A 14,217-nucleotide genomic window follows, 5' to 3' on the forward strand; every position below is an offset into this window, starting at 1 on the left:
ATGGAGAATAAAGTTTGGAGTTCCTTGCTGAACAGGCCGCCTCCGACCCCCGTTCATCAGCTCTACGTTATCCAGAGAGTGGCTTGGCTTTATTTGCGCCTCGGCGCCGTTTCTGGATTCACCAGAGCTGCGCACCAGATGCACGTCAAAAGCTTGAAATCTCAAAACCAAAGCTTCAAAACGTACGAACATGCAGCGGGACCTCGCGACATTCCTAGATGCGCGTCCACCATATATTGTCTATGTAAACCTGATTCTTTCAACGCTTTTGACGTGTTTGGTGTGAACGCGCCATTAGATTAAGTTTTTAAACTCCTTCCACATTCTATCCTAGGATGATACCATGATGAGAGATAAGGGTTTATGTTTAGGAGTCTTTGTTGGGAAATTATGTTTTCCTCATATTTGACCATTAAATATTACACTAAATACACAAAGTCCAAATTAATTTTGCCGGTCATCACAGTGCTAACACGTCTTAGACTGTGGGAGGAAACCAGAGCATGATAAGTGGGATCATACCAACTCCACATAGAAGCCCCTTGGCACTGTGGTGGGTAAAGCAGATCATCGTTTCCTTTCTCTTGTCGCTAAAAATAATCTGCCCACTGAGCTTGGTTGATTAAACCACTTTCAGAGTAATGGGTTTGTTCTAAGTTTAAATACATTGTTTCTTTTTTTAGAGCATGTGTCCATACTTTGTTTTTCACACGTATCACAAGTCACAACTGTTGTGGTATCAATCATCTCATGTTCAATGTGGATTTCTATTTATAAAGGGAGACAGTGTGGTAAGGTGAGACATGAGGAAATGACTGTGATGTCCAATGCCTGTGTTTCCGCTGCCCTTTCCAGGCACGACTTGTTGGAGGAAGCCTGTCGTCAGGGTCTGCCTTTTGCCTCGTGGGACGGCCCGACTGTCGTTACATGGCTTGAGGTACGCTCATAAACCTTATTGATTCAAGATAAATCAGGGAGTTTTGGATCCCTTTGATCTGTTTAAGCCAGACATAGGCAACTGGCGGCCCGGGGGGCACATGTGGCCCTCAGTCTAATTATATGCGGCCCCCGAAGTAAACGTACAAAATGACAGAAAAATACACAAGTCAAAAGCAAGAATACATAAAAAATACAAAGAATTACAACCTTGTAGGAAGATACAAGTAAAAGAGAAGAAAAACAGAGAAAATATTCCAAAAACAAAACTACTCCCAACAGTGAACAAAATGACAACAGTACTGTAATACACAAAATTAAACAAAACAACAAAAAAACACAAAAATACTATAGAAAATTCAAGAAAATTAAAAAACAAAAGTACACAAAAACTGACTCTGCACACCCACAGTACTAACAAACAAGCTAAATTATAACTGAAATACACAAACATTACTCCAAAAATGCTAAATGACAATACAAATACACAATATGACTCCAAAAAACATACATTTTATTGGAAAAACACACAAATGGACTACAGAAATGCACTTAATGTCTTAAAACAAGCAAGACAACAACAAACATACACACAATGACAGAAAAACACACAATTACAGTAAAAACTCTTTGTTGTTGATTGGTCATTATTCTAAATGCTAACATGGATGTTGATTATTTGATCAAACAAACACATTTTCGTGGCCTCCGCTGTAATAGACGTTGCCCACCTCTGGTTTAGGCTTTAGGGTACAACGTGTTTCACCCACAAATACAACGATGACACTCATCTTCGTTCTGTCATCTGATTGTCTGTCCCATCGTGACAAATTGTACTTTGTTCTGTTCACCCAGCTGTGGGTCGGGATGCCAGCTTGGTATGTGGCGGCGTGCCGAGCCAACGTGAAGAGCGGCGCCATTATGGCCAACCTGTCGGACACCGAGATTCAGAGAGAGATCGGGATCAGCAATCCTCTCCACAGGCTTAAACTCCGCTTGGCCATCCAAGAAATGGTTTCCCTCACCAGCCCGTCGGCTCCTGCCAGCACTCGCTCTGTAAGACCGTGAACATCTGTCTAACCACACGTGTGATGTTAATTTTTGCCTCCATAGAGAAGAAGAATGACGTTTATTTCCTGTCGTTTCAGTCAACCAGTAATATCTGGATGACACACGCAGAAATGGAGTCTCTTGCCGCTGCCACGAAACCCGTAAGAATGAATATTACATTTTATCAATAATTAAAATAATTATTTATTTTTATTATTAAATCAACAATTTTAAAGCTACTGGAGACAAAAGATTTGGTAACACATTAGTTGAAGTTTTATACATAAGGCTGACATTACGCTGTCATTAGCGGTTATTAGCATTAATAAGGTGTCATGAAGGCTGTCATTAAGTGTCGTTCGCTAAATTATGACACCTTTGGAGCTATGTTGGCATTTTGTGGGTTAGGTGGAGGGATTTAGTGGGGTTAGGTAGGGTTAAGGTTATGTAAGGTTAGGTAGGTTAGGTTATGTAAGGTTAGGGTTATGGTTAGGTAGGGTTAAGGTTATGGTTAGGTAGGGTTAAGGTTAGGAGTTAGGGTGATGAACAACACATAATAACAGCCTTCATGACACCTTATTCATTCTAATGACAGGGGTCATGTCATAATAATGACAGCGTAATGTCAGCCTTTATGGTAAATGGTAAATGGTAAATGGACTTGATTTATTTAGCACTTTATCACCACACTGAAACAGTCTCAAAGCGCTTTACATATCAGCTCATTCACCCAATCATTCTCACACCAGTGGGACAAGACTGCCATGCAAGGCACTAGTCGACCACTGGGAGCAACTTAGGGTTCAGTGTCTTGCCCAAGGACATTTCGACACATAGTCAGGTACTGGGATCGAAACCCCAACCTCTCGATCAGAAGACGACCCACTACCACCTGAGCCACGGTCGCCCTTTATGTATAAACCTTCAAGTAAAGTGTTACCAAAGATTTTTATCAGATAAAGACACAAAGATCAATAAATCAAAGTTCATTTGCTCTAATAAAAGATGTAAAAGGTTGAAATTGACGCTCGAAAGTTTGTTTTCATCTTCATTGTAAACGCTCAGGTTTCCCACATTGCATTGTGGGATGTTGAGTCTCGTAGACTGATGCATAGTAGTATTTTCACGTCATTCTTACCCACATTTCTTACATGGACAGATAGTTGATATTACAGGGAATACCTGGAACAAACTGGAACAAAAATGCACAAGAAAACACAATAGGAATGGAGTAAAAACAGTTCTATGTTTCCATCTATGGGACTCCACATCCCACAATGCAATGCATGAAACTTTTACAATAATGTCGATAAACACATTTACGATGGGAATGAAAATAAACTTCCCTGCAGCAATTTTTACAACCAAATTACTTTCGATTGTCTTTACCTGATAAAAAATAAAATAATCTCCAACAGTGTTACAGAATAAGGAATTGGAAGCTCAGCTCTCTCATTGATGAGCCTTTCTCTCTTTCTTTGTTTCTGATTAGGCTTGTTTGACATCACCTTTCCCTTGCTACTCCCTGAAAATCTGTTTTGATGTAGTGTTTCTTGACTAATTCTCACTCACTAACATAGATTTTCCTCCCTCTGCCTTCCCTACCCCCCCCTTTTCACTTTGTCCTGACACCGATTCACCATAACAAACACACACTTGCACACACACAAACACACTTTCCCTGGTGATTTTTCCGTGCTCCCTTTTCTGTCTGACTTCGTCTTCACCTGAATCACAAGGAGATAAAGGAGTTCAGCTGGGATCAGGTGAGTGAGTGGGATTTGAGGACACGTTAGTGTTACACGCACAATGCTAAGGAACATTTTAGTACACATTATGGTCCGACCTGAGAACAAGCTCAGATGAACTACGGCCGGGCCCACGGAACGTCTACGCGCCGAATAGCACGTACCACGTTCCCGAGAATTCAGTCAAATGACTCGGTTCTTCCGAGTAAAAAAAGGTCTCCTAGAGGCTCTTGACATCCTCTCATAGAACATCCATGTCAAATTACAGCCCGATTCAACGAGCATTAATGGAGGAGTAGTCATTTCAAAAATGGGGCCCTGGGGAGCCCCCTGGCACATACGGAGTAATGGGTCCCATTCAAATATTGGTACGTGTCCATGATTCGGTCCCACCAACTGTCGCAATATTTGACTCACAAATAAATGAGAAAACGACTTTAATGGAAATTGCAGAAAAAAAGGTGGGTGGACCGTCGGGCCCCTAATTAAATTGTGCGAGGCAAAATCGTAATCTACGTTGAATTACCTTTGAAACGATATATCACACGACTATGTTCCCATAAATTTGGAAATGACCGGAAATGGGGAGATGGGTTCCGCGCCCCATTTTAAATAAATCTCATCATATTCATTCATAGAGTATTCATACCAAACTGCATTCTGATCTAACGAGAACTAACGGAGGAGTAGTCATTTCAAAAGGCGCCCCAATGGGCCCCTTTTATATATTGGTCGTAATATTCTTTTTTGGGGGGGGGGGCCTTGGGGCCTCCCTGGCCCCCAAATCAAAAATCGGGCTCCAAGCATCGATGTGTACACATTCATAGATTATATCTACCAAATTTCAGCCTGATCCGTTCACGAATAACAGAGGAGTAGTGATTTTAACTAGTGTACACAACAACAACAACAAGAAGAAGAACAAAGTCAGCACATTTTGAGTCCGGTAGCTCCACCTAAAAAAAATACTTTATAATTTAACTCGTTGCCAGATGTGTACAGAACAATTTCAGCTCTATGTGTGTAAAAGGCCCATGTTTGTGTAAAACTGATATGCTTATTTACATTTAGTCAAAAATCCAAAAATAAAACAGGCATGAAAAAAGCAACTTAAGTAAACACTTATGCATGTTTTATTTTTGTCAAATCAAAAGCTTGTAAAAGGATGACACAAATTTGCCGCCACTGATGGTTCCTGCCTTTCGCTCCTCATGCATCATGTGACTAAGCAGAGGCACGTTTTGCAAAGCCAGCTTGTGCTGTGTATACACAGGTGTAGTTTATAGAAAGCAGCCAGGAAATGAAAACATCTGGAGAAAAGCCTGTGGGAGGACAAATGTTGTTACTAATGGGTTGTTTTGTGTTGAAAATGACTGACTGTAAATATTTACCTTTTACTATTACTTAAATTTTATTCCATTTAATGTAATTTTTTGTTACGTCATTCATTCTGATTTGTAATATATTTATGTATGCGTATCAGGCTTTGTGATAATGAACCTTTACTTTTTCTCAGATCCTGGCCTATGGAGACATGAACCATGAGTGGGTGGGGAACGAGTGGCTGCCCAGTTTAGGTCTGCCCCAGTATCGCTCTTACTTCATGGAGTCGCTGGTGGACGCGCGCATGCTGGACCATCTCACCAAGAAAGAACTGAGGGGTCAGCTGAAGATGGTGGACAGTTTCCACAGGTTTGAAAAACAAAAGTATAGGAACACATTTCTACACAGGTTTATCTGAAACTATATCCTACAAAACAACAAAAGCAAAAGGTGGAACTTTCGCCTCACATTTGTATAATTCACTTCAATTTGACTTTATTTACGTGACAATAAGTCATCTCGTAGAGTTTTGTTTAACAAGGTTAAAATCTTAGAAATAAAAAATCAGTTTACATTTTTTGTTGATCTGTGTCTCACCTTTTATCATCTTCCTATCTAATATTTTATGGTAAGACTTTGCTAGAAGTTTTATTTAATTTAGTGTCATGAAGGCTGTCATTAAGTGTTAAATTATACTAAATTATGACACCTTTCGCTCAGGGCCGGCTTTAGGTCATTCGGTGCCTTAGGCAAGAGTGACTTTAACGCGCCCCCCCCGAATAAATCAATAAAAATAGATAACGTTTTTGTTTTTTTTATCTATACACAGTGTGTACATATTGTTATTTATTTTGAATATCAAGACAAAACGCGACGCAACAAACCAGTGGGAAAAAAAAACACAACCTATTTTTAAAATGAGAATAACACACTATAAACCTACAGGTACCTACAGGTATAGTGCAAATGTCTCGAGGGAACAACAACAATAATGGTGCAAAAGCAATGCAAACTAGTGCAATCAAAAGTTAAAATAAAATAAAAAAGTTTCAGTGCAAGGACATTTTCTACTTTCCTACTTTAACACAAATCATAAAACCAAAGAACACAATGTGCAAAAAACACAATAGAATTATTAAGAATAGAACAAGAATTAAAATAAAATAAATACAAATATGCATAAATATGGGTCGAAGATCAGCTGGTATAGTTTAAGATTAATATTTGGGTGGGTGCCCCTCCACCAAAACATATAATTTAATTTACTTTGGAGTCACTTACAGACACCTTTGGAGCTATGTTGGCATTTTTGGTTTTAGGTTGAGAGATCTAGTGGGGTTAGGGGTTAGGGGTTAGGGTAACAAACTACACTTAATGACTGCCTTCATGACACCTTATTAATGCTAATGATCATAATTATGACAGCATAATGTATAAAACTTCAAGTAAAGTGTTACTAAACAAAAATGATACATATTAAGAAATAAACACATTTCAATACAAACCTTTGCTCAAGTTGCTGCAAAAGGATCAACAAATACAAGGAAATGCTAGTTGTTTGCTAATTTATTTGAAGCTTATGTATGTGCCTTGTTCACAGAGTGAGTCTTCACTATGGAATTATGTGCCTGAAACGCTTGAACTACGACAGGAAGGAGCTTGAAAGAAGGAGGGATGAAAGTCAACATGAGAACCAAGGTCATTACATAGGATTGGTATTTTTTTATAGCACCAGTTCAAGTAAAAGATAACCATGGTAACCATTGGACGTTTCCTGCCCAGATGTGATGGTGTGGTCTAACGAGCGCGTGATGTGTTGGGTGCAATCCATCGGTTTAAAGGAGTTTGCCGACAACCTGTTAGAGAGCGGCGTTCACGGGGCTCTGCTAGCGCTGGACGATACTTTTGACTACACAGACCTGGCTCTGCTTCTTCAGATACCAAACCAGAACACACAGGTATTATAAAATCCATTATTTTGGATTTCTGCCGTCCGTCATGAGAAAAAACGTCACTTTTGGTTCTTCTACTTTAAGATCAGGAGGTTAAAGTTCATTAGAAATGATGGCCACATACTTACATGATTTACAGAATGTTAAACCATGGTTTGTTTATGGGTTTTTCTTCTTAAAACACAAATACAGTGTGTGCAGTTTGTCCATCTATGTAAATAAGGGGTGTCAAACTCATTGTTGTTGAGGGGCCAAATATGGACCAGTTTGATCTTAAGTGGGCCTCATATTATAGGCGGGGAAAATGAGCAATATCAACATTCAACATTCTGCCCTAGTTTATGTATAAATGATATATAAAGTACTGTATGTATGGGAATAACAATATCCAAGGACAAGTGACACATATCAGTTCCCGCAATAGCTTCACTTAAAGTTCTTTTGATTTTGTGACCATTTTGTGTTTAATTTGGGGGGATTTTGTGGAATGATTTGAGGAAAATTGCAGGAATTTGGAAATATTTCAGCAATTTGAGATTAAAAATGACTTCTATTATGTGATATAAGCATGGAGCAACTGTGAGGCCTGCAAATATTGTAGAGTTTCATTGGATTTGTGTCTTTGGAGGGGCTGAGATATCTACAACTGGAATAATTGAAAATGTACACAATGTTTCAATTCATTTTAATAGATGTTTTAGCCCCTTTAAATATAGCCTGACGTGCACAACACTTTTGTGCAGTTTGTCTATCTATGTATATAAGGGGTGTCAATGTCATTGTAGTTCAGGGGCCAAATATGGACCAGTTTGATCTCAAGTGGCCCTCAGATTTTAGGTAACGAAAATGAGTAAATTCAACATTATTTTACCCTAGTTTGCGTTTAAATGAAATATGAAGTATGTTAGTGACAAATATCAGTTTCTGCAGGATCTTCACTTAAATTTCCTTTGATTTCGTGACCATATTCTTTTTTATTTGAATTTAGGGGAATTTTCTCTAATAATTTGATGAAAATTGCAGGAATTTTATTTTTTTTTAGCAATTTGAGATTGAAAATGCAAATATTGTGGAGTTTCATTGGATTTGTGTATTTGGAGGGGCTGAGATATCTAAAACTGGATTAGATTCAAATGTACGCAATGTTTCAAGACGTATCGATCAATTGTTTTACCCCTTTAAATATAGCCTGACATGCACAACACGTTAATCCCTAATTCTGTTATCTTCTGTAGGCAAGGCAGCTCCTGGAGAAGGAGTACAACGCTCTTATATCCATGGGAACCGAAAGGAGACCTGACGAGGTACGACAAAGAAAAAGTCAAACTCCACTAGTTATTTTTACCAATAACAATAACTTTGAGTGGAATTCTTTAGCTATTTCATCAGCTATTGTATCAGACTCCTGCTAGCTTGTTGCTGCTATGCTCTTCTAAGTGGTTCAGCTGTGTTTTCAAGGCGCGCTAATCGCTTAGTTACAGCATGTGCTCCAAAGGCAGCAATTGTGCAAAATTGCCCGCATTAGCTCCCTACAAATGCATAAAGAAGACCCTAAAACAGACATCTGCCCCCTGAGAGCTGTAATTTCCAACCCCCTGCCATCTGCAGGACGGCACAAAGACGTTCACCCGTTCGCCATCGTGGAGGAAGATGTTCAGGGAGAAAGACCTCCGCGGTGTGACCTCAGACTCCTCGGAGACATTGCCTGCTAACTTCCGTGCCTCGGCCATCTCAACCCCGTCCGTGACCCTGAGGAAAGTCCAGAGCGAAGGTGAGACGTAGCAGAGTGAAAAAGAGCAGAAAAGCCAGAGCTGCCAGTAATAGGCGGAGTTTGTGGGAGTTTTCGTTCCAGGTTTCTCAAATTCATTTGAAAAAAAATGCAATTCTTAATATACTGTAATGTATGTGATATACAAATATTTCGAGTGCCATAAAACACAGTGACTGCACAAAATATGGTGTGAAGAGTACTGATATATCTCACTTCAGTAGAAGTACTGGTACTTATTGAAATTGTACTCAAGTACAAGTACAAGTAAGTATATCTACATTTATGAACTCTAAACCTGAGGTCAGCAGTTTATGAAGAGACCATGAAACGGAAATAAAAAATTATAATCAACTCAGTAACGGTTGGGTGTAGAAATGTAATGAATGACTTTACTTCTTTTAAAACGTACTTAAGTACAAGTAAAATTCCTAATTTAGAAATATACTCAAAAAAAAAGTACAAGTACCCATAAAAGCAACTCAATGACAGTATCGTGAGTACTTGTTGTAATCCATTACTTCCACCATCGTCTTCTTCTGTTGTGTAATTCTTCTTCACAATGTAAATGATGAAGCAACACTGCACCCAGCAGTTCATGTATGGTACTGCAGCAAAACTGAAGCAAAAAAAAAAGATTTTATCATGAATTAACAACATTAAACGACTCGTCAACACACATGTTTTCAGTCAACATTATCAATTATGTTACATTTTTGTTTTTTTGCATTATTGTATATGTTAAACACATATACACACATACACGAATCTCTAGACAGTCTATATATTTAATTCTAGTTCTTCTTTTTTCATTCTGTTCCATCTTTTTACTCCACAAATTAATATACACTTTAAAACCTTTACATTTAACTTCACCTTTTTTGGCCAATAATGTGCATTCTTTATCTATTTCCCTTCTAGTAAATTCTGGTCCACGAGGAGAGTCTGCATCTGTGAGGACGTACTCCTGTTAAAAAGAAAAGCACACGGTAGGGAAAGCACCACATGAATGCAGCTAAATCTGCAATAGCTAATACAATTCATTTTCAAAACGTGTTTTCCTTCATTTCTGCAGAAATGAACTGAATAAATATAAATATTTGAAGACTTGACGCTGAAAGATGACCAATGATGTTCAAGACCTCATGTCTGGAAATATCAAAGACATTGACCGGCTGGATGACTGCTTGGAAGATGATGATAAATAATGAGTGAATGTGTGTTTTTACCCATGGGTTTCTCTCCGTCTCTTCATCTAATCCATAGTTGTGGCATGATGCTGTTTGACACTGTAGAAAGTGGCCTGTAGAAAGTGACCATCGTGAATTCATCTTCTGTTTTTTCAAGCGCGAGAAGGCAATATCAACACAATGAATTTGTTGGTTTTTTCAGAGGGGGGGGGGAAAAAAAAGGTTCCTTTAAAAGAATGAATTTTTAAAAACACACAGAAACACAGTCGTTTGTCTGAATAGGGATCGGACTGATCATAAAGCAAGCCAAGAAAAGATCAGATATTTGGGCGTACAAACATGTTCTTAAGCCATAACTGAGACAAGAATCAACCAATGTGAATAGGAGGCAAAGCGAGTTTCTTTATGAGACAATTGTATTTAAATTGAGGGTGAAAAAAGAGTTGAATTAGTCAGCATTTGTGTTCATATGCATGCCAGAATCAACCATTTTAGAGTGAACGTCATGATATCAATCATCTAATGATGTGAAAGCTTGGATCAGGACTTTGTAAAACGTGTGTACTTTATTTTTTATCTTTTTATTTTTAATGATAACTGCTATTGTATGTATGTATGTACAGTATGTATGTATGTATGTATGTGTGTGTGTGTGTGTGTGTGTGCGTGTGTGTATTAAACCGTATGTTCATTTCATACTTTGTTTCAAGACTGACGGAAATTTCATTTATGGTCCAAAAAAAAATAAGAAAAGAAAAAAAAAAAAGAAATATGTTTTAAATTGTTGACATTTAAAGATATGCTACTTGTATGTGTACATTTTGGGGCGAAAAAAAAACAAAAAAAAAAAACAAGCAAATTGTGTTATGATTTAAATTCCTATTATTGGAGAATAGTGAAATAATTGAATATATTATGATGATAATGATAATGATTGTAAAAGATGTAATTAAAAAAAAACAAAAACATACCCGTAAGCATCTTGGTGATGGAGTTATTTCACATTTTTTCATGCATTCACTCACTCACAAGGGATTTACAGTGGATATAAAAAGTCTACACACCCGTGTTCAAATGTCAGGTTTTTGTGATGTAAAAAAAAATGACACCAAGAAAATTATTTCACAACTTTTTCCACCTTTAATGTGACCTAAAACCTGTACAATGCAATTAAAAAAAAACTGAAACCTTCCAGGGAGGTGAAGTAAAAATAAAAAACTGAGAGAATGAGGTTGCAAACGTGTGCACACCATCTTATAACTGTGTTCAGATTTAACCAATCACATTCAAACTCATGTTAAATGGAGTCAGCACACACCTGTCACCATTTAAAGTGCCTCCGATTAACCCCAAATAAAGATCAGCTGTTCTCGTAGCTTTTCATCTTCCAGCACAAGCCATGGTCCACAGAGAACTTCTAAAGCATCAGAGGGATCTCATTGTTCAAAGATATCAGTCAGGTGAAGGGTACTAAAGAATTAGATATAACATGCAACACAGTGAAGACAGTCATCATCAAGTACAGAAAATATAGCACAACAGTGACTTTACCAAGAAAAGTGGTCAGGGAGGCTGCCAAGAGGCCAACAGCAACGTTGACGGAGCTGCATGAATTTCTGGCAAGTACTGGCTGTGTAGTACATGTGACAACAATCTCCCATCTTCTTCATATGTCTGGGCTATGGGGTAGGGTGGCAAGATGGAAGCCTTATCTTACCAAGAAAAACATCCAAGCCTGGCTTCATTTTGCAAAAACACATTTGAAGTCTCCCAAACGCATGTGGGAAAATGTGTTATGGTCTGATGAAACCAAGGTTGAACTTTTTAGCCATAATTCTAAATGTTTGGCGCAAAAACAACACTGCACATCACCAAAACAACACAATACAATGAAGCATGGTGGTGGCAACATCATGCTTTGGGGCTGTTTATCCTCATCTGGAATTGGGGTCGTAGTCAGGGTGGAGGGAATTATGAACAGTTCCAGATACCAGACAGTGTTGGCACATAGCATTCAGGCTTCTGTTAGAAAGCTGAAGAGGAACTTTATCTTTCAACATGACAATGACCCTAAGCACACGCCCACATCAACTGAAGAGCCAGAGTCCAGACCTGAATCCGTTGAACATCTGTGGGGTGATCTGAAGAGGGCTGTGCACAGGAGATACAATCACAATCTGTCACATTTGGAGCAATTTTGTAAAGAAGAGTGGGCAAATATTACCTCATCAAGATGTGCCACATTGATAGACCCAAAAACACTGAGTGCTGTAACAAAGTATTAGTTTAAGGGTGTGTATGTTTATGCAACCAGTTTTTTATTTTTTCCCTTTTAAAGGTTTCAGTTTGTTTTTCAGTTGCACTGTACAGGTTGTAGGTCACGTTAAAGGTGGAAAAAGTCGTGAAATTATTTATCTTGGTATCATTTTTTTTTTTACATCACATAATTTTTGTGCTGTTCAACGGTGTGAGCTATTAAAATGCAAATCCATAGTTTATCCTGGAACTGTCGGCTTGGTATTAGCATGAGTGATGGAAAGTAAGTAAGTGTGTGGCATTAGAGAGGAGCTGTATTCCTTTTGGTCTAATAGTCGTTAACCAGTGACAGCTAAAGCTCAGTGATGCATGAGGGGGGGGTTGAAGGCTGGAACAGGTATGCTAATGCTAAAGAAATAATCTGTATATAACATTCCTGTTTTAGCTCCAATCCCTATATGAGTATTATCTGCATAACATTATAACTATTACAGGTCAGTGTGTTTCACTTACATTTAACCAATATTTTAAGGGAATTTAAGCATTTTTACAGTTTGGTTGAGTTAAACTTTATAAACGTACATTAAATTTTAAAAGATGTTGACTATTTCATTCAACAATAAATGTTAAATTGGTAAATAAGAATTCCCGTGGTTAGAATTTGCTTAAAACCAAAAATATTTAAATCATTGGTAAAGTATTTTCTAAAGTCATAAGCTTATGAATGTGAATAAACCTTTATTTATTGGCTGATAAATGAAATGATGTACTTTAGATTAAACGTCTTTGGACTCTTAATCTGAAACTCAGCTCTTCCAACAGCTCCGTCTGAACTGACCTCCTCATTACATCACATTCAGAGTGGCAGTGATGCAGTGCTGGGTTTACAGTGTGACGTTGAAAACATCTCCATGTCCGGTAAACACTTGTCCTGCATGTAAACCAGTGTCTCCCACTCCCTCCCACTCTCTCACTCTAAAACACCCATCATAAAAAGATCAAACACAGTAAAACTCAAAACAGTCTGAGTCACTTCCGCTGCAAACACGCGCTTGGCCGTGTTTCCGTAGATGACGCAGAAACGTGTTTACGTTACATCTTCTTGTCATTGTGAAACTTGGACACTTAGTTACTGAAAAATCTGTGTCTCACACATGAATAAGCAAGAATTTTTGTCATTTCACAAAGGTAAAAAATGAAATAAATGAATTTCCTATGTTAGGTATCATATCACGACTTATTAAGACCCCATAAACAAAGACATAGGGGCCAGATTCAGCCCTCGGTCTAATGTTATGCGGCCCCAAAGTAAATGTACACAAAAGAAGAGCAAGAATACATTAAGAAACACAAATAATTAAAACACTGTAGGAAAATACAGGATTAGACTAGAGAAGAACACTACAAAAATTAACAAAACGACAACAGTAATACACAAAATTACTCCGAAAAATACACAAAATTACAGAAAATGACAACAAAAGTACACAAAAAGATAAGAAAACAACTCAGCAACCCCATTGTACTAACAAACAAGCAAAACGACAACAGTAATACACAAAATGATTCCAAAAAAATGCAAAATGACAGCACAAATACACAACATGACTCCAAAAAACATATATTTGACAGGAAAAATACACAAAAGGACTACAGCCAACAAACATACACAGAATGACAGAAAAACACACAAAACTTGTTATGAATTCATGTTGGGTGTGGGATACATATGTATGTGTATATACGTATATATGCATATGTGTGTATCCATAAAATGAAGAGTCCGTCCTTAAGACTGCTCTATTGTAAAGTGCCTTGAGATACCATTGGTTATGATTTGGCGCTATACAAATAAAGATTGATTGATTGATTGATTGATATTTCCTGTATTAATGCTCAGATTTCTCATTATTCTAAATGCTGACATGAATGTTGATCATGTGACCCTCTGATCAAACAAACACATTTTTGTGGCCCCGATAAAAGTTGCATAC

General features: G+C 37.9%; 1 protein-coding gene across 4 annotated transcripts in view; it reads left to right on the plus strand.

Moving 5' to 3' along the window:
- The window catches only part of LOC114481348 (liprin-alpha-3-like), a 30,849-nt gene extending 20,577 nt beyond the window's left edge, over positions 1 to 10,272 (plus strand). For 3 of the 4 annotated variants that reach the window (XM_028476093.1, XM_028476092.1, XM_028476095.1), the window contains 11 exons: positions 856 to 937; positions 1,792 to 1,992; positions 2,085 to 2,147; positions 3,726 to 3,752; positions 5,251 to 5,426; positions 6,658 to 6,755; positions 6,840 to 7,015; positions 8,245 to 8,313; positions 8,618 to 8,780; positions 9,699 to 9,766; positions 9,853 to 10,272. In XM_028476093.1, coding sequence (XP_028331894.1) covers positions 856 to 937; positions 1,792 to 1,992; positions 2,085 to 2,147; positions 3,726 to 3,752; positions 5,251 to 5,426; positions 6,658 to 6,755; positions 6,840 to 7,015; positions 8,245 to 8,313; positions 8,618 to 8,780; positions 9,699 to 9,751 — 1,108 coding nt within the window. In that variant the 3' untranslated portion in view covers positions 9,752 to 9,766; positions 9,853 to 10,272. Of the gene's footprint in view, positions 1 to 855; positions 938 to 1,791; positions 1,993 to 2,084; positions 2,148 to 3,725; positions 3,753 to 5,250; positions 5,427 to 6,657; positions 6,756 to 6,839; positions 7,016 to 8,244; positions 8,314 to 8,617; positions 8,792 to 9,698; positions 9,767 to 9,852 lie in introns of those variants that run through there. The other variant, XM_028476094.1, reaches the window with a different exon arrangement.
- Positions 10,273 to 14,217: the final 3,945 nt, after the last annotated feature.

Source organism: Gouania willdenowi, chromosome 19 (assembly GCF_900634775.1).
Source record: "Gouania willdenowi chromosome 19, fGouWil2.1, whole genome shotgun sequence".
NCBI lineage: Eukaryota > Metazoa > Chordata > Actinopteri > Blenniiformes > Gobiesocidae > Gouania > Gouania willdenowi.